Here is a 26,666-nt window from a genome sequence, read left to right on the forward strand (position 1 = left end):
CCAGTCACTTTTTATTCTTACAAAGGTGTTTCCTGGGCCTAATATGGACCAGGGATGTCAGAAAACTTGTGTCCAAAATACATTTATTTTATATTTATTTATTTATTTATTTATTTTCCACCTTTCTAACCCCGAAGGGGACTCAGGGCGGAGCAACATATAAATGGCAAACATTCAATGCTGGGACACATACATAAACATTAAAATCATTTATCTCGACATTAAAATCCACTGTTTAATCCACTGTAGCACAGTATGGGGTGAAGGGAATAATTTACGATAGACGGTATTGTGGAGAGTTTTTCCACATTTACTCATCCTGCCTTAAAACAATCCATGGAAGCTCTCCTTCAGGTATAGAAGAGAAAGGGAGATAATGGGCTCTTTTCTGGTGATGTCAACCCTCACCCCTAGCAATGGATGATCTTGTTGTTGTTGTTCATTTGTTCAGCTGTTTCCGACTCTTCATGACCTCATGGATGATCTAACAAAAAATCTTTTGTGATGCACACATAGGCTATGTTTACAGTTACATACTCTGACTGTTTTGTTCTGTATAGCTCCTCCTGAGCACAATACGTTATTTCAATATTCTTTAAGAAAAATCATACAGTGTGCATCAAAAAGTCAATCATTTAAAAATCCTCTCTTTTATAGCCATATTAGACTACAATGTGGTGACACTAATAGAATACAAAGTACATAATCCTTGGAAGAGGTAGATGAAAGACTGCAGAAATTTAGACTCAAAACATGAAAGGTCAGTCTAGGGCAGGCAGTACATGGAATCCACAAGAGAAAGTGAACAGGGAAATTGAATCACACTAAGTGTTCTGCAGAGATATAAGTTCAGAGTTGTGCCTATGGGTATATACTTGTTGAAAAGTGATGATTAGATTTGTAATGCTTTGTTAATTTTATTCTCAAAGGAAGCAATGACTAATTTCAGCAATTTTCTTCCTGCCCTGAGAAAGTTTCCAGAAATTGCGTGCAGTTTTCAACAACTATTCAGAAAATTCACATACATTTTTCCCCACAGAAAACAGCAATTTATCCATAGGAGACAGCAAGACAAAGACACTCGTAACCATAGTCATACCACTCTTACTCCTGAAAACTCATCCAGGCTCAACATAAGCTCTCTCTATGTTCAGATGTTGGCATATCTTGTTGTAATTACCTTATTTCACTGGATCTAAAGCGCCATTGAATGTGAGGCACAGCCTGCTTTTAAGCTTCAATTTTAGGGGGGAAAACAGTGTTCTTAAAATACTGTTTAGAATTTCCCTTGCACGCACAATACTTTTTATTTCAACATACATTTGTAGTGCAATATCTCCTGTAAGGTGAGGAGGGAATATGAAGAAATGGGGAAATCATTCTCTCTGCATAAGTCTACTTTATTAATTCTATGGGCCTGTTGGGGAGGCAGAGGAAGCAGGAAGTGTCACTAAACAGCCATCTGGTTGAGGCTGAGGACAAAATTATGGAACTTGGCAGAGCTGTTGGGTCTGAAGTCCTTCAACCTCCTCTCTCTTGGAGATAAGACACTTTAAACATAGTGAATCTAAGGCACACTCCTTTTTTCAAACCCTTGAAGTGGGAAAAAGTGTGCCTTAGATTCAATGAAATATAGTAAATCCTATTCTCAAATGGGAATCACAAATGCAGAGGGTCAGTTGGACCTCAAACCAGATTTTATGGCCACTTTGAATACCATATTTGAAAAAAGAAGAAATATAAATTAATATGTTAAAAATATTTAACTGGCCCAAACAAGGATGTTTTCCAGCCAAAGTGATACTTTAAAGCTAATTAAATATGTCCTCCAAAGTTTTTTTTCTGGTGATCTATATCCTCAAGCAGTAAAAATCCCATCCCAAGCAATCAGTCCTATAGGTGACCAGAAAGATGTGATGTCACATCATGATATAGTCTGCGAAAGGGTACTAACATGGGGTGATATGGCCCTCTGGCATCTGAAGTGTTCCCATTCATGTATTCATGTGCACAAGATAAAGATTTTGGAAGATAACATTTGCATCAGTGCAAAGGAAATATATGATGTTTTGTTTTCCACATGCAAAAACTTCTTGTTTAAAAGCTGCTGTTTGTATTCTTGCGGACATGATCAGGTTATACCACCATCTCGTCATCATCACTGGAGAACTTTTGCACCACTAAACTCACAAAAGAACCAGTCTCTATTGCATTCATCTTGCCAACTCATTAGGTACCACTGCCATGCTTCTTTCAAAATAATAGCATTTTTCAAGTCCATGGACCTTGAGTCATGAGAATTCCACATTTCCATAAAACCAATTTATTTTTTGAACTTACATAATATCTAAGGCTGGCTGCAATGTATCGAACAGGAACAGAAACAAAGCCAGAGCCAATCATAGCACACACACCAGTTTATAGTTTCATTCTTTTCTTTTAGAATATTTCCTTTTGGAATATGAAGCACAATGGTTGCCTTCCAGGAAAAAAATGAAGAAGGCATTAAAAAAGGTAGAGGAAGAAGCTGATGCTAGTTGACACATACACTGTAGTGCAGTGGATCTCAACCTGTGGGGCCCCCAGTTGTTTTTGTCTTCAACTCCCAGAAATCCTAACATCTGGAAAACTGGCTGGGATTTCTGGGAGTTGTAGGCCAAAACAACTGGGGACTCACAGGTTGAGAACCATTGCTGTAGTGGGAGATCTTCTCCTATACTTGTCCGAGTATGGTCTTCAGATGATGCTGGACAACAACTCCTAACATTCCTCACTATTAGCTAGGCTGGTGTGGGCCTGCTGAGACTGTAGTCCAAGAACACAAGGAGGTTCATATCTTTCATACCTTTGTTCTGTATGTTCTTTCCTGCAAACACATATCACGTAGATTGCTTATACAGCTGAAACAGAGGTTACCAAATAGCACATGGTTGCAGGCATAATAAGAGCCAGTATGAGGTAGTGACTCAAATGCTGGAGTAGGACTCTGGGGTATCATGAATGAAATCTCCCATTAATCATGACTTTGAAGGCAATCAAACCTTTTCAGCCTCAGAAAAGAAAAACCCTCCTCAACAAATCTATTTGAGAAAACCCTGAGATGATGTCACTTATGGATCTCTGTAAGTCAGAAAGGAGCTGGAGGTACACAATAATAATAACAACCTCAGACTGGACAAAGCAGTACCTAATATGATCAGGAATGCCTATTGGTTAAGTATTTTAAATTGGACTAAAATGGCTTAATAAAACAGCCAGCTAAGTAGACTCAAAAAGACTCAAGGAGAAAGAAGAAAGGTTTTTGTTCTTTTTAGAACGTTATACTGGTAAAAGGCCTGAAACCAAATAACAGTCATTTCAAACACACTGAGTCCTGAATACGCACATATCAGATAAGAGAGGGTAGCTGAATGATGCATGCTCAGAAGGAAAACCATATTAAGATAAACTAAGCATCAGCGGCAGTATATCATTTTATTATTAAGTACAGTTTAATCTGTCCTTGAATAACCTAGGCTTTATGTTACAGCAAAACCTCTCATTAATTTGAAGCTCTTTGAAGGCCAGGTTGCATAGCCTTGGCTTAAAGCCTTTTCGATGTTGTGTGTAATACTTAAACCTTTACACTAACCCTGTTTGTACTGCAAAATATTTGCGATGATGAAAACTGCTGTTTGTGTAATAGAATACTTAATCTGATAAAGATCCCAATTATCTTGTACTTATGGTACTTAGGCTTGTTCAGTTATAATAAAGAGCTTTGGATTTCCTTCAGCAGTTATAAGATGAAAAGCCAGATGCGGGAGTATAAAAATGAGAAGACAGAAATGTAATGGGGGTGCAGATAAAGCGCTTTGGGTGTATGTTCAAAATATACTGATGGTACAGCCAACATTTAAAACTGTGAATACAGAAGACCTGTCTTTATAAACAGATGGGTTATATTCTACTCAGAGGGGCAGTGTGGCTACATCTCTCAAGGCTTCCAAATGTACTGTCAAAAATACTCTTATTTTTATTTATTTGATATCAATTTTCTTTTAAAACGGGACCCAAACCCAAAGCGGCTTATGATGTAACTTAAAACAAAATAGCTAAAACAAGATGTGATATAAAAGTTTTAAAAAACATTAAAGAATCAGTTTAAACCATTACATCTAAACATTGATTTAAAACAATTTAAACACACACATATACACACATATTGCAAATCCTTCCACCTCAACCAACTCAAGATTAAAGGCCCTAAACATCTATGAACTGATTCTATGTCAACCATATGCAACATGAGGTGACTTCATTCTCTTCCTTTTACCTTCCGATTTCAGTCAAAAATATTTTTAAAACACCCAAAGTATTCACAGATTTCTTGAAAGAAGACAACACATATAGACATGTTCCTTGCTATAACATTTTGGGCATATAGTGATAATCCCTTCCTCCATTGCCATCCTCTTTTCCTTGTGTTTCAGGTCATTTAAATTGTAAACCTAATGCAGGAAACTGTCAAACTAGCAATGTATAAGATATTAAGGGACTTTTTTGGATGGCAAGATATCCTCAAACCAGTGGTTCCCAACCCATGGGTCGCAACCCCAAATGGAGTCACAAACAGTTTTCTATGGGATCACCAAGCAGTGATGAGCTATGGAATTTATTAAAAGGGAAAACAAAAAGGCATATCATTGTGTCTTGCACAGAGATTTGTTTGCATAAATGTGCATCTTTCATTCATCGGGTTAGCTTGTTGTGAGGTCTTGGTTAATGCGCAGTTCAGCAATTGGCTCTATAAAATGTGGATGCTGCTTGGCTTGAGACTGGTTTATTATTGTATCAATCAATCAATTTATTATTATCGATACATGTGTGCTGAGTGCCTAGCCTTGTTTCCTGAGAGGCAATGCTTTTTCTTCGATACCACTGAATTTTGCGAAATAAAATAAATCGTTTGTTGATACGAATCGATTGATCCCGTTTCCAGGAATCTGACACCAACCACATTGCTTTATTTTCCTTCTTTGGCTAGCTAAGCAGTCAGCTAAGAGCAATCAACCATGAGCCAAGAAGTGCTGTAAGGTCCAGGTACCATAGTTATCGCTGTAGCAGTGCCAACAGCTCTAATTTTTAATGTATGGGGTCGCAGGTCACCTATTTTCAATGTATTGGGGTTGTTGGTCACTTTGCCTCTATTTATTTTATTTTGTGACTAAAAAAAAATTGGGAACTACGTCTTCAAACAAACTTTTATTTAAAAAACTCTCAATATCAGTGTAAAATTATATAAATCTAACAGTTTCCTGGGCTATAGATCTCAGATACATGCAGCCGTTGTATGTTTGAATGTCTCCTCTGCAAGAAAAAATTCCGTCCTATTATATCATTCAAAATTAATTTATTACAGTAAGTCCATTTCTGCCTTGTCTAACACTGCCATGTTCCTGCAGCTGTTGCAGAATATAAATATCACTGATGTGTACGTGTTCTGCTGCTGACTCTTCAGAGAGTTGGTTGTTTACAAAATCATGGACATTTTTCCAATTTCTGAAGGTCAGCAAGCATGAGATTCAAAGAGTGAAATCAGTCCCAGATTTGAAACCAAAATGTCCATTTAAAGCAAGGGTTCTTAACCTTTCTTGTTCCACAGACTCCTTGCTTACTCAAAACAATGGACCCCTTCTCAGAATGTAGTAGCAGATAGTTTATGACACTCGATATTGGCATGTCTTTAAATTAAATTTAAGGATTATTGAAAATTATGTTTTACAACTTTCCCACCATTTCAGTTCCTGACTGACACTACTGTAATTTGTTGCATACCTTCATAAGTGAAGGAACTGCTAGATTTCAATTACTGGTTACAAAAAAACATAAAGATAATAAGTTAACTGCTTTTCAATTCAAGCTTACAGACCTCTAGAAATCTTTCCCTGGGCTCCCAAGGTGTCCCTGGACCCCTGTTTAATAACCTCTGATTTAAAGTGAACTAATGGCATCTGTATACTACCTTTAACTCACAAACACTACAAACGGGTGCCATAGCCTTCCAAAATCACTATTTTAGTCAGAAAAAGGGGTCTCAACAATGAAAGGGAAATTTGTGTCAGAGGGTGGGTGCAGGCACTTAAAATGATGCAGACATAGAAATATGCTCTTGACCCTCCAGCATCATTAACGGATTGACTCCTATTCTTTGCTCTTGAAGAGCCTTAATTTTTCCTGCCATGTGCCCATCATTTTGATTTCTCTACTCCAGGCATGGACAAAGTCCATCCCTGGGGCAACATATGGTCATACAAAGATGTTTTTGAGGTCTTCCATCTTTCAGATTCCCCAAAACTCAATATGTCCAAAATCCTAGAAGTCAAGAAAAACTATTTTCCTTTTAAATAGTTTTAATTCCACCAATACACCCACTGTTTAACATTTTAAACTACATTTTTTCCAAACCAAAAGACTGGAATGTTGTTGTTGTTTTTTGCATTTTTGGCAGTATATGTGGCCCCCCAGAACCACCATAGTTGCCCACATCTGGACTTTTTGTCCCACAGCTGTAGAACAACACCAGGAGAACAACACCACTTCAGGAACATATCTGCCTTTTTCAAGTCCATCTCTAACTTCAAAACATATGGGATTGACTGATGCATCACCCTGGGTGCTTGCAAAGCTTCCTACTCATTTTGTTACCAGTGACTGACAGGTCAATGATGTTATTTGCTATGCTATCCTACCAGCCATCCCAAAGGGTCCAGTCCAAGAAACCTTGTTGCCCACCCCCTCAGAATACATGGACATCTATGTCAGCAACTAGTCATGGTACATTAGTCTCGATTTCTTTTTTGACACACACAAAGTAAACATGTCAGTTATCAACTTTACCATTTTATCTGTCTCAAAGTGGTTTCCTTAACCCACTTCAAAAAAATTTCTGTTGCAGTTTCTCAAGTCACTCCTGACATGAAAAAAAAACCCACTTCAGTATATTCGATATTCCTGATCAGGATGGATAGATAGATAGATAGAATATTCATGTACTCTACATAGAAGAAATCAAATGTTTGTAAAGTGATACACCTTTGATGCTCCATTGATCCATATTTATTCTCCAGTCAGACTTTTCTGACATCCAAGCATATTGAAAACTATACTAAAGTGACCTACTTCTTCTATTCCAGCATTTTGCATCCATAGCAACTGCACTGAATCTAGGTTGAAAACAGCTGCCGCTGAGCATATAGACATTCAACAATGCAAATAATGCTGAAGGGGACACTTCTGGAAACAAAGGAAAAGCCACACTGGGTAGACATCAAGGTTCAGTTGTGCTAACCTGAACAGAAGTGGCACTTTTAAAATATCTTACAGAGCGATTCCTTGTTTCGCTATGTCCACAGAATGATCACCATGGCCTTCAGCTATTCAGCCTAGGAAAAGACATAACATAGAAAACTTGGAAGAACTGCTTGTGGGTTCTAGCAGTCATTGGATCACAGGATGCTGTACTACGTGAAATGAGAGAGGAGCAAAATGTGGCCCCTGTGTCACAGATGTTGTCCCCCCTGATAGTTAGGTGGCCTTCAACCCCTTCAGATTTCTCAGACTGCTCACCTTCAAGCCAAACAGAAAATGTCTTGTCTTTCCTAGAAACTCTCAAGAGTGGCAACTCACACTTTCAGCAGGTTGCAGACCATGCCCTCTGTACTTCTCAAAACCAAAATGGACTTTGAGCCACTTCCAGTGTTTTTGAGAAGAGAGCTTAAATTGTTTTTGGCAGTTTATGCAGCAGAAAGGGGGCCATATCGACAATGTCTGAAAGCCAATCCTATGCATTCATCGGCCTGGGTCTTGTCAGCCAACGTCTTCCAGGTTTTGTCTAAGGAAAAATAAAAATACAGATGCATGTTCAGCTGACATTTCCTAGCTTAGAATGGAAGTAACAGAAATGCATTGGATTCAATGCTTTAAATGTGAGATTACAAAAGAAGAAGCAGCTAATATTATTCCTTCAGGTATTTTCCCCCTTCATATTCTCTGATAGTGCCTACAAGCTTGAAGAGGGAAATACTTTTGGCTGAATGGTTAAATAACAAGTTAAGAATGCCAAGCCAAAAGAAAAGCAAGACCCTGCATTGCTAGGCTATGGGCCAAAGTAATCAGAATAATATCAATTTTCCATGCCTACCCAGATGAAGTTCTTCATGCCAGGATGTCCTAATAATACATATTGGGAAGGGGAGGGGAGGGGCGGCAAGCCAGTTTTAATTTGGGCTGCAGGCCAATTTTAACTGAGCAATGATACAAACATCAAGGACATTGGTTTCTGAGTTAAACCAAGGACCAGAACTACATGGGATAGCTGCTTAAAGATCTGGCACCTCACCACTTTGACTTGAGTAAAAAAAGCCAGCCAAAAACGCACAGATTGTTCAATGGGACATTAAACACTGTTCGGTTTTGTGTATTTTGTTTGTGCTTTATGTTTTCTGGCACTCAGGAGTTATTTAGAGCATTTCTGTTTCTATGCCAAGCATTACAATTCCTTTTGGGGGAAACGATGCAGCTAAAACAAACCTTTATGATTACTCTCTTCCAAGTGGATTTATTCACTAAAACAAACACTACCAAATTCATACACATACAAATACAAGCACACCAAAACATTCAACAGTCATTTTATCATAGGCTCTGGACTCACAAGGTCATCCATCTCTGAAAGCTTATGTAAACACCCAGCTATATTAAAGTCATTCTACAATTCCATCTGTTCTTCTACTTCTAGACCAGTGGTTCACAACCTGTGGATCCCCACGTTTTGGCCTTCAACCCCGAGAAATCCTAACAGCTGGTAAACTAGCTGGGATTTCTGGGAGTTGTAAGCCAAAACACCTGGAGACCAGCAAGTGGACAACCACTGGTCTAGAGGCTATTTGGCCATGAGAGTCTATGTAATGTAGTAGAAACAGCAGTGTACTTCAGACTGGAAAACTTGGGTTCAAATCTCACTTCATCCTTAATGTTTCATGGATGAAACTGAGTCAATAATTTGCCTAACCTATTTTACAGGGTTGTTATGAGGATGAAATAGGAAAGCAGGAATTGTTTCCCCTGCCATGACTTTCCCCAGGAAGGACAGGAAAAAAACTTCATAATAATTTCACTTGTGCTTCTTTCTCCTTGGAGAGCACAACACATGAGTATCCATACCAACCGTCTTTCTCTTCAATTTATTTAGGGGATAGTTAGTCATCTTCATTATTTTTAGGCTCTTTCAAACATGAATATAAAGAGGCTGAAATAGGGGGAAACAAGATGGTTGTTCCAATGCCATTCTAATGCATCAATTTGAGAAAACAGTATACTCTCTCATCTCAAGCCACATCAGTTCTCTAAAGCAGAGTTTCTCAAGCTGTGCTCTTCCAGATGTTTTGGATTTCAGCTTCCACAATTCCTAACATCTGATAAACTGACTGGGATTTCTGGGAGGTGAAGTCCAAAACACCTGGAGAAGCAAAGTCTGAGAAACACTGCTTTAGAGAATCGAGGCCCTACTGAAGTGCCAAGAGAAGCTCAATCTTTCTCAAAATTCTACCCACTGTCTTCCTATATAAAACTCCCATCCACACTGATTTGCAATCCATGTCTATGTTCTTTGCAAGCTTTGATGACCTCTTCTTGTTATCACTGGTCTCTTGTAGCTTATGCACCAGAGGTAGATTTGGAAAGAATATTGTGGTAACTTTCCAACAAGTCTTGATAGTTATACCTAAACATCTCAAAATGGGCAGGGAAATTGTAGTGGTGACAGAGGCCAGGCACAGTTGGCCTCCTAGGAAGGTGCTTCTGCTTTTCCCTCTTGGTAGAATGGTTCTCGATTTATCCATGGGTTGTCACAAAATCCCTAATTTTGGCCTCAAAATCTGTCCATGACTTATATACCAGATCAACTTATACATGAATAAATAATTAAAGGGATCTTTTTAAAACAACTGCCTTAATTCTGAGAGAGAGAGATGTTTTAATGTTTGTCACTGTCATAGAAGCTTGGAAAGCATGGAAAGCTGGTGGAAGGCTTAGCAGTCAAGCTGGAATCCAGCAGTGTCCAGCAGCTACCTCAGCTAAGTTCTGAAGCAACATCCATGGAAGGAGCTACTATTCAGCCTGCTGAATAAGTGCAAGCAAGTTCCTCTGAGCATGCTGGGGAAGAGTTAACTGTTCCAGCTTTCATGGATCTGCGAAAAGAAAGGCCTCAGGTGTGCAGGTCATGACCCTCAAATAGACATTTGATTTCTCTGTTGTGTTACTGTCAACATTTGCACCTGGACTGTTAATGTATGCTCTGCTGGTATTTGAGAGTCGAGGCTTTGACAGTAATGTTAACAAATTAACATTAACGTTGGAGGGCCCTTGGAACTGCAATTATAACTAACTACTGTACTGTACTTTAAAAAACCCAGCCTTTTCAGAGTTAGAAAGGATGTGAAGGGGAGGGAGATCTTTGTTTTGCTACATATACTGGTTCAGATTAAAACACCCCATCAGTTTCTAAGCTGTGGCTCAACACGTTCATTAAACTCCCTCCCTCTACTTTTATTCACAGCATCCACTTTCTTTGACATGAAAGAACAAAGCCTGCTGGGTCTAATTGAACTTAGCAGCTCCGCACACTATGCTCCAGCCTGTGTCATTATTGCTACAGTGCATAACATTTTCCTTTGGGAGCACAGCTGGAACATGGTGAGATGAATCACTTCTGTGAAATTTAAGCTGATTAGGTACAAAAAACATAAAGTCACCTGTTGCCCTCTTGCAACCATCTGCCAACAATGCACTGGAAATTCAAAAAGTGATCTCCTACGTATGTTTAAAATAAAATGAATGCATTGTTGCCCCTCTCAGCACATTAAATATTCTGTTCAACACAAAATATAGTTCTCCTATATCTTGGCAGTGTGCCAGCTATGTAACTTTTGGTACTGATGGTACAAGGAATGTTTCTTTCTGTCTCTCAGTCACATCCATTTTGTTACTCAGCCACAACAACCACCCCATTGGATGGTTTCATTCTGATACTGTGGCACTGCAATCAGTTTCCAAATTATATATTTGTAAATAAAGATCTACAGCTGGGGTGGAAATCATGAGGCTTTACATATTTCATGGGATTGCAACTCCCAGGAACTTCAGCCAATGGATATTGGGAGGTGCAGTTCAAAAAAGTAGTAAGGTGAACAGTATTTTGTACCATATCTTAGTAGCTTGCAGTATTCAGATGTCTTTCTTAAAGTAACTGTGAAACTCAGGAAGAGTTTCCCTTTAAAGACATTGATTTTCATGGTAACTAACTAGGGCCACATTATTCACATCCACAGTCTAAACCAGTGCATGAGATTTGAATAATATCAGCTTTCTGGTGTATATAAAGAAAATATAAGCATTGTTTCAAAATTAAATGGGAGACCCCCATGTAGAAATACCATCAGAAGGATCCCTTGCCAGCTCTGAAACCCCAATGGGACTTTTGTGCCAGTCCAGTTAAACACAATTCTGACTGTTTTTCAGTCTTGTTTTCATTTTGTGGAAAATCTTTATTATAAAAACGTTTTGACACTTTGATTTACCCTTTTGCAAACTGCCTTGGGAGGAATTTGCCTTCAGCGAGGCATGTTTGTTTCCTGTGAAGGTATTTGTTTTGGAGCAAGAGAAAGCAAGGTCAAGTTGAGCCTCCCAATATTTCACAGATCTTCAGGCTCTCCCTTGTACTCATTTTAGTTATCTCATGTATAAGGGATGCTATTTTATTATGTCATTGTATATAGTGGCACCTATGCATCCATAGATATTGACATCCAAGGGAGGAAGAAAACCCCAATAGATACCCAAGACCTACTGCAGTTCATCATAATTTCCCCCTAATGAATTCAAGGCAGCATATATGACTTTCCTCTACATTTCCTCAAAATAAACCTCTTTGGTTGATCAGAATGAAAAAAACCAACTGCCTCAAGATCACCCAGTAAGTTTCACTGCTCAGCTTGAATAAGATAACTTCACCTTTAAAAACATTAGAAAGCCTACAACATTCAAGCATTCCCATTTAAAGAAGACTTTCACCTCAGTTTGACAGCTTACATTCCCAGTCCCACATACACATTAAATGTTTCACAATGTTCCCTATTTGTACCTTTTCTTCAAAATTTTATCTGATATTAGAGCAAGAAAAGACAGTGCTAACAATATGCTAGACCCTTCCAAGTGTTGTTAAAATAAGAGTAGTTTACCAAGAAAGGCAAAGCTCGAAAAGGAATACTGTATATGAGAATACAGAGCTGCTACTTGGCAACATCTTTTTGGCATGAACCTGGTAAGTCAATAAATAGTTGTTCAAACTTGATAAACTTCTTATCCTTCAGACAGTTACTACATTTACTATGTCCTGGTCATCTATTTTCTTGTAGTTTGAATCCATAGGTTTGTGCTTTTGTCTCTCAACCAACAGAAAAAGCTTGCTTCACTTTCCGTATCATATTCCTTCAGATATTTAAGATGGCTATCACATCACCTCTCAATCTTCTCTTCTCCAAGTTAAACATACCCAGATTGATAAGTTCTTCATCATACAGTCCTGTTTCCATACCTTTTACCATCCATGTTACTTATTTCTGGATATATTCTACCTTATTGATATTATTCTTCAACTGTAGTATCCAGAAATTGATAAAATATTTCAGATGAGATCTAACAAAAGTAGAACAGAATCCCATAATATTATTACTTCCGTCTGTCTTGACACTATACTTTTATTAATACAGCCTAAAATTGTATTAGCTTTATTTCTACCTCATCATATTATTGACTCATTTTTAACTCATGGATACCTGTTTCTACAAAAAAACAAGGTACAAGCAAAGATGTCACCACTTTGTGCTTAGAAGCAAGCCTATAGTTTGTTATATTCTATAATGAGTCTGGTCCATCAAATTATTTCCTAAAAAGGACAGCAAATGCAGAAGCAGCTTTCTCCATTGAGTTCTAATATATTTATTTCTCACTTGTGTGCTCTCTTCCCTTCCAGGGAACTAAAGGATAACCATAACACAGTATTTCATACCACTAAAGCTGTCCTCCAAGTTGATTATAATGTTTCCTGTGCAAAAAAACTACTACATCATTGCAGGTCTCTACATCCTTTGATTATGGCATTAAAACAAATCATATTATCGCTGCTTTTATAAAATACTCATGATCTTGAATTATTAGACCAAATACAGTAACTGAAAAACACATGACTCACAGCCTGATGGATTTTGCTCTTCACTTGTTCGCTCAACATGCCTTCAAATACAAAGGAATCTCCAAATCTTTCTGCCTGAGAAAGGGAAAGAAAAGGAGGAGGTGAAACCATTCTTTATTGATCAATTTTGCCACTTTGCTGCTCAAGCATGTTTATTCCCCAAATGCCAGAAGAAGAATGCATAAAATTAGACAATTAAGTGTATAGTGGGCTTTACTTAATCCCTCCTGAGTGCAATTCAGGCTTTCTTGTTAAAGGAAACAATGCAGCACACAGCATATTCAGAGAGGATGAAAAGATCACTTTGCGCAAGGATATAATCGCTCCTAAAATTGTTACGGAGATAAAATGCAGACCCCCTTCAGAAGAACAGATAGCAGTTGTCAGACCCTCCGTCAACAATTCCACTTTTGCCAATTGAAAAGATCATTTTAAGTGCCCCATATTAGATGATGAATAAGACGTAAGAAGTGGAAGGAGAAGGAGAAAGCTGCAAGGATGAAGAAGTAAGAAACAGTGAAGGTGGTATCTTTCAGACTGCTAGAAAACAGCTGTAATTAGTTCTCTGAAACTGCTTTACCACTACTAGAGATCTAAGTAAAGGTAAAGGTTTCCCCTTGACATTAAGTCTAGTTGTGACTGACTCTGGAGGGTGGTGCTCATCTCTATTTCTAAGCCGAAGAGCCGGCATTATCCGTAGATGTCTTCAAGGACATATGGCCAGCAGGACTGCATGGAGCACTGTTACCTCCTGCCAGAGCAGTATCTATTGATCTACTCACATTTGCATGTTTTCGAACTGCTAGGTTGACAGAAGCTGGGGCTAACAATGGGAGCTCACCCCGCTCCCCAGATCTGAACTACCAACCTTTCGGTCAGCAAGTTCAGCAGATCAGCAGTTTAACCCACTGCACCACCAGGGGCTCCACTGAATAGAGATAGATAGATAGATACCGCATATCTTTTTTGAAGGAACTTGGAGTTCTCAACTTAGCAGTGATTGTGTTTTGTTTCCCCACACCCTCATTTTGGCTAAAGGTCTTAGAAATGTCCCCCTTCTCTGCACTGCATTAATGTGTTTTGTGATATGAAAACTACCCTGCATAATGTTAAGCAATTTGGGAATTATGAATTCTTTCATCAGCAATTTTACACATACATACCACTCACTGCTGCAGATAAACTACTTACAGCATAATCCTTGCATGTTTATTTAAAAATATGCCTCACTGAGCTCAAAGCACAGGACTACAGTTTTAACTAGTTTGTTTGGTATTCAATCAGTTCAAATGTATTAAGCTTAGTCACCATCATTGGCATGGGCGGATGTGCTGAAACCCAAGGAATCTCTTAGGCACTCTTTTCAAGAAACAAGAGCACACTGATCTTAGATTTCAAACAAGCCACTTAGATTAGGCACTGATTTATCACACTGATCTCCATTTTCTGCTACTCTATTTCACTCAAAAAGAACCCCATCTTTTATACTGAAAAGTACATATAATAATCAATGCCCCAGTATATTACCATTAATGGAGTATATGAGATCTAAGATTGAATTACTGTTGTGTCATGAAAACTGTGCTAAGGATATTCCTTAGCAGCCAAAGTCAGTGGCAGTAATCAGGTTTCATGCAATTAAATTAGCCTGAGTTCAAATAAATTAGCTTAATCCTGGGCAATGAGTTTTATTTGCATATTTCCTCAATTGTAAATATTCATATGATGCTGTGAGCAGTTTATCTGTAGCAGTAATTTGTATGTATGATAATTCAAAATTCCCAGTGCATGCCAGGGTAGCTTTCCCATGAACATCCCCAAAGCCACATTTTTTAAAGTATGGCAGTGTTTACCCTAAAATCCTTTCTGTAACATGCCATGTATTTGATACATTAGTCTTCACAAGTGTGATGTTTTCCAAACATGTTAGACTACAACTTTGATCTTCCCCGGCTCACATTGCCAGGGTGGATGGAGATGCCTGAAGCTGTATTCCTACATATCTTGTGAGTACTGAGCTGGACATGACTGCAAACAGTTATACAAGGTCTCTGGCATTTACTACAGCATTTCAGACAGCGAGAACCTCAGTTCTTCTTTGCTTCCTCAAGCCTATTGAAGGTGTGTGGGCAGTATCTGATAAAATCCTAAGAGACAGAACAGAGCTATAATTCTCCATAGGCCTCCTACAGAGCGAGCAAAAACATAATAGCATGCAGTGTTTTCAGGAATCTGTTTCAATGACAGATCTTTTCTTTCCATAGATTTTGGATTCTGCTAGTACAGTCCCTAGAACGGAGTCCTGGAAAACATTTTGAAAGTATCCTTGTTTAAAGTAGCTTAGGAAAAGAATTCAAATATTCAATTTTTAATCGTCTTCTACAAGGTTGTGTTTATTTCTTCTACATGAAGAATGAGATACAATCCTGTACCAAAGTTATTCCGAATGAGGGGTTATAGGAAATGATAAACTTTGTTGCTGGAATGCAAGATGCATCATTGCCACGATAGAGATAAAAGCAAGGCACTCTGCTGATACAGCTTCTCAATTACTGAAGATGTACATGAGATGGAGTGGCAATGAGAGAGAAAGCCATACAGCAAAATATTACCTATTGAGCCAAAGAGTAGGGCAGGGGCTGGGCTTTTTGCAAGTCTTGTTGCTTGTCCTCAGGGTCAGGTGAGGGCCAAAATGGTAATCTGGCCCCATGCCATACTCCTCCCAAAAGGTATGGGGTATCCCCTTCACTGATCTAGTGTTCCTATCCTGAATTTGAATTGAGCTCACTAGAAGTTGCTAAATTGTAATCTTCATCAATACTTGCCAGTAGTCATCACTAGACCGACGTGATGGTAGAGCTATGGTTTAATGGACTCTGTTGGACTCGAATGAACTATGTGTAGGACGACGATTTAATTCTGGTGATTGTTCTAATGTTTTACTGTTTTATGATGCTTTTATAATGTTTTATACTGTTTTATCTAAGATGAATATTTATGCTTTTGTTGTCAGCCACCCTGAGTCACTCTGCGGAGGTCGAAATAGGACGGGATATAAATGTCCAAATTAAATAAATAAATAGTCAATTATGAGGGGTCGTGGGAGCTTTAAAGCAACATCATCTGGAGAGCCATGGATTCTCCATCCTTGGGGTATAGGATATTAGCATTATTCCACCAGCATACTAGCAATATAACTTCCCCATAGTTTAATCAGATGTCAAGGTTTGCTAGGCTGCATTCAAAGTTGCTTTGAAATGTCTAAATTTGTATATTGTTTTATTTCTTTATTATTTACAATATTTCTATCCTGCCTTTCTCAAGCCCAAAGGTGACTCAAGACGGCTTACAAATTGGCCGATGCCATAATAATCCACAATATAGAATTAAAACATTTAAAAGCAGCATTATGAAATCAATATAAAATCAATACAATACAAAAATAATAAAAAACTTATAATAACCAATACCTTCCTCTTAAGCTTCTTACCTCTGTGAGATAGCCAGTGGCATTCACAAACTTCTCAAATTCTCTATTGCTGACTTCATAGCGATCCATGAAGAAATGGCTGATGTGGATTTTCCTTGCAGGCCATTCTCCATCTTGTTGTATAGCAGGCTCATCAGTTCCCATTGTAAACACTCCAGCTGGAATAGAGGCCATCTGCAAATCCAAGGAACTTTGGTTCAGGTTTCTAGTGTCTTTACACACTGGATACATAGCAGTTGAACCACTTGAATGGCTACTGCTTTCAAAATTCAAAATGCCTTTGATCAGCATCTTTACACCATGAAGACATTTAATAAAGGAGAAACAAAGATCTCATTCAAACCATTAATTGCCTATAACAACCCATACAAGGACTAAATACGAGTTGCAACTAGTGATTAATTCCAATTAGAACAGAATCATTACATCACTGGAAATTTTATAAATCAACACACATGTAGGCTTCATTGGTCCAATGGGTCTACTTTAATTGGGATAAACTCTCATTTTAATAACAGTGTGTTCCAATTAAAGTAGACCCATTGGACCAATGAAGCCTAGGTTGGACTAATGAAGTCTACAGAGGCATTTTACAAATAAAACAAAAGTAGCTGGATCACAGATTGGGAATTGGGTAAACAAGGGTCAGATGGGAATGTGTATTTCGAAACAACCTCTAAGGATGCTGGGAAAACCATTAAGAAAATATATAGCAGAAGACTATGTCATATTAGCTTCTAGGAGAGCGGCAGTGATAGATGAGTCAAGGCATATACAGCAATTAACTAAATACTCTACATACAACAAGACCGAACTCCACACATCGCAACATGTGATCAACTTGTGCTAGTATTCACATTATATACTCCATTCACACGCTGCTTAATAAGCCCAGTCCTGGCCACATTCAGAAGTGTTAATGTGCTCAAACATATAGTATTTTGTCATGTGCCAATAATATGAACCAGATATTCTTGAGAAAGACAGAAAGACAGAATCATCAAGATATGTTAATGAAGACTGAGAATTTTGTTGGCTGGCAGTTTGACTGACATCTGCTCCTCTTCTGTGATAGACTTATGATGCGCCTCATGCAATTTAGCAATGATGACTAACAGTTATATTACCAGATGGAAAGGGAGAAGTCTGGGAAAATATAATGGTGCAAACATGAAACTCACAGGCAATAAGTAGCTGGTTACTTATGCATTCCAATATAATCTTAGTCCCACTATTTATTTATTTTAAAAAGGGAGGACAGAAGTATATTGACTGATTTATTGACAGATTATGAATCCTAATTAACTGCCATCAAAAGATGACAGATTTACTTTAAGATCCTACATAATGCAAGAATATACCCCAGGATCATTTCTGCAGCTGACAAAGCCCCTATGTCTCAAGATCTGATCATAGATTATCTTCTTGTCCCAAATTATCTGGCAGTGGAGACTCATATAATCCAGTTTAAAGCAGATAATCTGGGATCAGATCCTGAGATATAGCGCAGTGGAGAAGGGGCCAAGGATTTCCCCATTTTCCATTACTCATCCCTTTGAAATTACCTGTCTTCACTGAATTTCACCTAAGGAATCCACCCTGCTGAACCTGTTGTTTATCTCAGCCAAAAGTACATCTATTCCTTGCTCCAGCCTATTCAATGTAAAACTGAGTGACAGCCATTTTTCCTTTCAGCCTCAATTTAGAAATGCTTAGGCATTTGGTGTTCAGTTCTTCTATTCTCTTCTACGGTACTTTCCTTTGCATTCCTCTCACTCCAGCAGTGATGTGAGTTTTCCAGAAAAAACAGAACCAGAGAACGTTCACAAGTGCTTTAAATAATGTTATCTGATTTGGTTGGAATGTTATATTCAAGCACATTTAAAGCTTTATGAGAACATCGGCTTGGAATATTTGTAATAATGTAATGAGAATAGCATATAATTCTCTATGCCTGACAAAAAAAAATAACTTCATCCGAAAGAGAACTATATTTAAGAACACCGACTTAAACAGAGCTATATCTGATATTTTATATATCCACAATATAACTTTAATTTGCTTTTTTTCTTTTCTTGTCGTGTCAGGAGCAACTTGAAAAACCAAGTCGCTTCTGGTGTGAGAGAATTGGCCATCTGCAAGGACGTTGTCCAGGGGATGCCCGGATGATTTGATGTTTTATCATCCTTGTGGGAAGCTTCTCTCATGTCCCCACATGAGGAGCTGGAGCTGATAGAGGGAGCTCATCCACCCCTCCCCGGATTCGAATCTGCGACCTGTCGGACTTCAGTCCTGCTGGCACAGGGGTTTAACCCACTGCGCCACCGGGGGCACTTTAGTTTGCTGATGAAAAACTACACTGTATTGTCGAAGGCTTTCAGGGGCAGAATCACTGGATTGTAAGTTTTTCGGGCTGTATGGCCATGTTCCAGAAGCATTCCCTCCTGATGTTTTGACTGTATCTATGGCAGGCATTCTCAAAGGTTGTAAGGTCTGTTGTGAGAGGGAGTTGCAAAAGTCAGCCAGCAAAGAAACACTACTTTCAAGATCCAAGGAATTCTTATATTATATACAGTACTAGCTGTGCCCTGCCACGCGTTGCTGTGGCCTATAGTAAAACTTATCAAAGTTGAGGTAGATATCTGGACTATTATGAAAGAGAGGTACCTACCTATTCCTTCCCCCTTTTCCTCCCCCTTTCTCTCCTTTCTTCCTTCTCTACCTCTTTCTTTCTTTCCTTCTTTCACTACTTGGTTTCATCCTTCTCTTTCCTTCATTCCCTCCCCCTTTCTTCCTTTGCCTTTCTTCCCTCCCTGTTTGCTTCCTTCTTTCTCTTTTTATTTCCTTCTATTTCACCACCATCATAACAATAACAATAATGCAATGCATTGCCTCTGGGACCTGACACCTCTCCCATTCCCCCTAAAAGGGTCTCATAGGAATAACAGCATCATAATAATCATAGAAATAACAACCTTTACCCGCCACACGTTGCTATGGCCAACCTTCCCTCTTTCTTTCCTTCTTTCCCTCCTTCCTTCCTTCCCTCCCATCTTTCCTTCTCCTTTTCCTTCTCTATCTCTTTCCTTCCTTCCCCCTTTTTCTTTCTCTTCTGGTCTCTTTTCTTCCTTCTCTCTTTCCTTCTTTCCTTCCCTCCCTCTTTCTTTACATCTTCCCCCTTCCTTCACTCCCTCTTTCCTTCCTTCATTCCCTTTTTTCTTTCCTTCTCTCCTTCTTTCCTTCCCCCTTTTTCTTTCTCTTCTGGTCTCTTTTCTTCCTTCTCTCTTTCCTTACCCTCCCTCTTTCTCTACATCTTCCCCCTTCCTTCACTCCCTCTTTCCTTCTTTCATTCCCTTTTTTCTTTCCTTCTCTCCTTCTTTCCTTCCCCCTTTTTCTTTCTCTCCTGGTCTCTTTTCTTCCTTCTCTCTTTCCTTCTTTCCTTTCCTCCCTCTTTCTCTACATCTTCGCCCTTCCTTCACTCCCTCTTTCCTTCCTTTATTCCCTTTTTCCTTTCCTTCTCTCCTTCCTTCCTTCCCACTTTTTCTTTCCCTCCCTCTGTCTCTCATTTCTTCCTTCTCTACCTCTTTCCTTCCTTCCCCCTTTTTCTTTCTCTTCTGCTGTCTCTCTTTTCTTTCCTTCCATTTTTCCTTTTCTTCTTCCTTCTTTCTCTAACTTTCCTTCCTTCCCCCTTTGCTTTATCTCCCTTTCTCTTTCTTCCTTCTTTCCTTCCTTCCTGTCTTTCCTGGATTTTGACAGGGCGGGAAGGGGCGGGGTGGGGTTTGAAGGTGGCGTGAAGTAAAAGGAGGTAAGATTGGGGCAGGGGAGTGATGGAGCGTGGGGTTGTGTGTGTGCGTGCGGCGGCGGGGGGAGTGATGGAGCGTGGGGTTGCGTGTGTGTGTGCGGCAGCGGGGGGGAGTGGGGTTGCGTGTGTGTGTGTGTGGCGGTGGGGGGAGTGATGGAGCGTGGGGTTGCATGTGTGTGTGCGGCGGGGGAGTGATGGAGCATGGGGTTGTGTGTGTGCATGCGGCAGGGGGGGTGTGTGTGCGGGAAGCGGCGCGGCGGGGCTTGGAGTGGGCATGGCTTCCGCAGAGGGAACATTGGCCGGAAGACTGTGTGCGCGCGCCAGGGAACTTGCGGCTGGGCACCAATGCGCATGCTCAGTTGTTTTGTCGTTTTGTGAGTGTGTTGTTGTGTTGTTTTTCATTTTGAGTAGATATGTTTGTACCTTATGGGTTGTGTTATGGGCATGGGAATTTCGGTTAAGTTTCATTGGGGGGTTTGTGAGTTTTGTTGTTTTGCCGTTTTGTGAGTGTGTTGTTGTGTTGTTTTTCATTTTGAGTAGATATGTTTGTACCTTGTGGGTTGTGTTATGGGCATGGGAATTTTGGTTAAGTTTCGTTGGGTTTTTTTGAGTTTTGTTGTTTTGCCGTTTTGTGAGTGTGTTGTTGTGTTGTTTTTCATTTTGAGTAGATATGTTTGTACCTTGTGGGTTGTGTTATGGGCATGGCAATTTTGGTACAGTTTCGTTGGGGGGTTGTGGAGTTTTGCTGTCTGGTTGAACCAACCTAACAGATTTATATATATAGATAAGTTCCATATCCACTGGATCAGCACCTGCAGTGTCATTTTTTTAAAAGGCATGACCTTGTTAGAAATCATAACCTTTTGGGAAAATGATGTCATAACCTTTCAGGAAATGGAAATCCCCATAACCTTTAGGAAAATGACATTCATTACCATTTGGGAAAACCAGGAATCTTCCTGAGAAGCGTTAAAAACTCGCTTGAGTCAACCTTCTCCTTAGTGGTAAATATCTACTAGTATTCATGCAAGGCAATTAGGTTTCTTAGTTGTTAGACTAAAATCCCTAGATATTTCTTTGAACTGTTAGGGACGTAGATGTGTGTGTGTGTGTATATACACACACAGAGAATAAAAGTGAAAATGTGTAAAATATGTATGTGGCAGGGGCATCTATTTCCACAGACAACCTCCTGCCTCCACTAACTGCTTTAACCCACAGTGGTGAGGAGCCATCAAAGTCCTCCCTCCAATGACATCGCAGATTACAATGACCCATATCCCAGGGTTCCATTCTCTCTCCATTGGTGTGGAATTTGCATGATCCTGCCCACTGCCTCTCCCTTAACCCTTATCTACCCTTTCCTATGACACACAGCAACTGAACATACAAGAGAGAGGAGTCTGGGGAGCATTCACCATGATTTATAGGAAATGTAGGGACTGGGATGTATAGTTCGCCTGCTATCTAAGAGCACTCCGAACCCCACCAATGATGAACCTGAAACTAACTTGGCACACAGACCCAACATGGCCAACTTTGCACACTGACAGGGCTTGGGGATGAATGACCTTGACATTCAGGAATATTGACATTCACCCGTATTCAGAGAACACTGAACCCATCTGATGATGGATCTGGACCAAACGTGGCACACAAATTCAACATGGCCAACTGGAAATACTTCTGGACTTTGGGAGGGGGGGTTGACCTTTAATTCTGGGAGTAATAGTTCACCTGTATTCCGTGAGCCCTCTGAACCCCACCAATGACGGATCTGGACCAAACTTGGCACACAAATCCAATGCTGCCAACTTTGCATACTGATGGACTTTGGGGTGATTGGCCTTGGTATCAGAGAGTTATAGTTAACCTGTATTTAGAGAGCACTTAACCAGCAAGCGACAGATCTGGGCCAAACTTGGCACACAGACCCAACATGGCCAAGTATACATACTGGCAGTGTTCAAAGAGAGTTGACTTTGGATTATGGGAGTTGTAGTTCACCCTGATCCAGAGAGCATTGAACCCAGCAGATGAAGAATGTGGACCAAACTTGGCACACAGAATCAACAAGGCCAACTCTGTATACTTGCGGGGTTTGGTGGTAATTGAACTTTGTATCCAGGAGTTACAGTTCACCTGTATTCAGAAAAAACTGAACTCAGCAGATGAGGGATCTGGACCACACTTGACACTCAGACCCAACATGGCCAACTGTGCATACAGGCTGGGTTTGAGGATGTTGGCATATGGGAGTTGCAGTTCACCCTTATCCAGAGACCACTGAACCCATGGATCTGGATCAAACTTGGCACACAGACCCAATATAGCCAATTCAGCATACTGGCGGGGTTTAGGGGTGATTGACATTGGCATCAGAAGTTCATTAAAAAAAACAACAACAACAACTGAAAAGTCTGAGTTTTTTTCTAAGAAATAGTGGAACATATGACCAACATCATATTATGCAACATCCAAAAACAAACAATGCCCTTTTTGAAATAACCCGGGCATCATCGCCGGGTACCCAAGCTTGTATAATATATATATATATATAGAGAGAGAGAGAGAGCAGAGTTTCAGAAGTGTTGAGTTGCCCAAAAACAAATTAACTTTCCCTTAAAAAATCTTGGTTTTAAATCATGCTCTCAGAGATAAAAAATAAGCAGACTTCTTTAAAATAACGTAGTTGATTTACTCACAAACTTCATGTATTCACCATTCAGGTACATTGCATATCAATCCAGTTACAGATAGGATTTGAAGAAGTTTCTCTTTGTAGATAACACAGGGCATCTTTCTTAGAATCTTAACAGCCCAAAGTCTAAAGCATCTCTCTAGTCTTACAGTCCAATAGAGTCTGAGATCTAAAATGAAGTCTGAGCTGAACAGTCCCAGATCTGATCACATGTTCTGCAGCCCCTCCCACAACAAAGAGTTAAGGAAAACTGCATACCATATACGATATAGTAAGCAATCTGAATTGTATACATAACAAATAACTAGTATAGGAGGCTTGTAGAAGGTTGCTATTTCCAACACATTTATCCACATCCAACAAAATATATTATCACTTGACATCTTCCTCTATGGCATTCTTAGCCTTCCAGACCCCAGTAAGAATCATGATGCTGCTGTGGTGACCATCTGTGATAAAGGAATTCAAGGAGAATATACACGGCTGTTTGTTGAAGGATGATTTCCATTACACCCACCACAATATGTCAGGACTGAATGTCTTCATTTCCTTTAACTGTTAGAAACAAATGGCTACCAGCTGGAGATCCAAGCAGCTGATGGTTCAAGGTCAACAAATACCATGCTTAAACTGGATGATGATATTTAAGAGTATCTACAAGAAGGATGAGAAAAATGCAGACCTTCAAACATAGATGGATCACAGTTCCCTTGATTCCACACCATTAGTTTGGCTGCCTAAGACTACAGGGAGTTACAATCTAGTGAAACCTACAAAACTACATAAATAGAACAAGGTGCTAAGGAAAAGGTTACCAGGCGAAGGCTGGTTCTAAAGTTCTAGCTCTGGTTCTGTCTTTGTTTTAAAACAAGACATCATAAGCCCAGTTGCTTCCCCTGCTTGTCCTGCTGAAGCAGAAACACGACCATCTTCACCATTCTATATATTAGAGCTATACATTAACCCTCCATCAGTTATGTTCTGCTGGCATTATCTGCCTGAACCTTTTCGGAAAATAGAACCCAATGCCTTCAGAATTGTAGTTATTGACAATAAAACTGTGGACTGATACAAATTGCCAAACTGTGATTGCTGCAAGGAGGGCCAACCAAACTAGTACAAAACTTCTTTTTGTGAGTTACTTGTTGTGGCATCCAAATCCTGCTCTTCGGCTTGTCTCTCCCCAGATAAGCCAAAATACTGGGTCCGGACATCACAAAACACAAATGAATGGTTTCACCTTTCTTGAGTCCTCTTATACCTTTTTTTCAGTGCCAGAAATATTTTTTTCTATGTCAGGAGCAACTTAAGAAACTGTGTGAGAGAATTGGTTACCTGCAAGGACGTTGCCCAGGGGATGCCTGGATGTTTTACCATCCCATGGGAGGCTTCTGTCATGTCCCCACATGAGGAACTGGAGCTGTCAGACAGGAGTTCACCCTGCTCTCCAGATTCAAACCACTGACATTTTGGTCAGCAGTTCTACCGGCACAAGAGTTTAACCCATTGCATCACCAGGGGCTCAGTCTATCTCAGTGGTTCTCAGCCTGTGGGTCCCCAGATGTTTTGGCTTTCAACTCCCAGAAATCCTAACAGCTGGTAAGCTGGCTGGGATTTCTGGGAGTTGTAGGCCAAAACACCTGGGGACCTACAGGTTGAGAACCACTGATCTAGATGAAGTATAAGGAGGAAAAGAGGGCTGGGCAAGTGTAAAAAGACATTGTAAAAAGCACTTCACCACCAGGCATACCTGTACTCTTAATGCAGCTTTGTACTATTTTGCCTTTTCTTTGCCCACTGGATACTATCAGCTTTGTTTCAAAGTCATGTCAGGATCGCTACACAAAGAAACCTTCACCAGACACATATTAGTTCAGAAAGGATGAACTTTTCCCAGCACATATGTCATTTCATTAGACTCTTCTTTTCAGAACCCTATGGAAAAGCCCACAGAAATTGTGGGAAGGATCACATGCAATAATACAGAGACACCTGGAGAAGTGCTTTCAACAAAATCTTATCTATTTCCAAAGCCTGGACCAGATTTGAGGTTGGCAATGCCTCTTGCATCTCTCAAGAGCACCAGGTGTTTTAATGGCTAGCCTCCACTGTCAGTACAACCTAGCAGCTGGGTTACTGTGTTCTCTTTACTGATGTATTGGTTGTCTGTCCTGAAAAGGTATTGTATTCTCTTCATTGGTGTACGCCTTGAAACCTTCCCTGCCAAAAAATAAAATCCTTTCGGGAGCCTGGCTTAGATTTCATCTAAACAAAACCTGCAACAATGGGAGAAGCAAGAACAACAGGACAGCCTATCTTCTCAGTACTTACTGATTCACTACAGAGAAAATAACAGTTCCCAGTTGGCTTGGCAATCACAGATTAATAGCTCACCCTTGAGTTATCACTGCAAAACACACAGTTCCAGCAGCATTTCAAACAGCAAGGCAGAAGAACAAAAAAATCCCACCCTTCTTTCAGTAACTGAATCATTCAGTAATGACGTAAGCATGCAGATAGTTATCTGTCCTCTCTGTTTTGAATGTTGTCCTTGAAACGATATTTCAGTATACCTGTAATTACGTACCTACATGAATTATTTTCAGCAGTAAGTGTAAATGCTCATACATCAGTTTGAATTGCTGTTCTCCATCAACACTGGTTTCAGTCTCCCACAGATATAAGCATTCATTAAACACAAAGACAAAGAACTACCAACACTTTCCATCCCAGACCTATCTGTGGCACCTTTAGGTCTGCCTTCCAACTCATAGGGCCTTTCACACTATACAAGTAAAGCACTATGATCCCACTTTAAGTGCCATGACAGCATCCTGTGGGCATCTGATGAGTTCTCTGGCTCAGAGTTATAAATGCTCCCCACAAAGTACAAAGTCGTACACCATCTGGCAGGAAAGGGAAGTCCCCACCATTACCAAGCACAGATTAGAGATAGCAGAATCTCTCTTTCCTGGTCTCAGCCAGCACTTGAACACTTGAAGCTTCCACATTTTCATTCCCCTTTCAACACAAGAAAAAAAATTAGCAGAGAAAACTCCGGCTCTCAATGAACACACAGTACAGTAAGAGCCGCCGCAAACTAGCCTCCTGCAGGAGCAAACCTTGCCAGCATGTCCCTGACGTCATGAAACTGCGCCTCTCTCCCCGCTCCTTTCTCCGTGCCAGAGTGGTTTTTCCTTTGCTAGGGCAGCATTGCCAGTGTACTCTCGTTGTTGAATTCTGCCAACAACGAGAGTATGCTGGCAATGCTGCCCTAGCAAAGGAAAAACCACTCTGGCACGGAGAAAGAGGCGGAGAAAGGGGCAGGGCGAGAGGCGGAGTCTCATGACGTCAGGGATGTGCTGGCAAGGTTTGCTCCCGC

General features: G+C 39.9%; 1 protein-coding gene across 1 annotated transcript in view; it reads right to left on the minus strand.

The window, feature by feature from the left end:
- The window catches only part of SUMF1 (sulfatase modifying factor 1), an 85,650-nt gene that overhangs the window by 49,391 nt on the left and 9,593 nt on the right, over positions 1-26,666 (minus strand). The window contains exons 2-3 of the mRNA XM_060766307.2: positions 16,782-16,955; positions 13,292-13,366 (exon numbers count right to left, since the gene is read on the minus strand). Of these exons, the coding sequence (XP_060622290.2) occupies positions 13,292-13,366; positions 16,782-16,955 (249 nt within the window). The remainder of the gene's footprint in view (positions 1-13,291; positions 13,367-16,781; positions 16,956-26,666) is intronic.

This window comes from Anolis sagrei, chromosome 2 (assembly GCF_037176765.1).
Source record: "Anolis sagrei isolate rAnoSag1 chromosome 2, rAnoSag1.mat, whole genome shotgun sequence".
NCBI lineage: Eukaryota > Metazoa > Chordata > Lepidosauria > Squamata > Dactyloidae > Anolis > Anolis sagrei.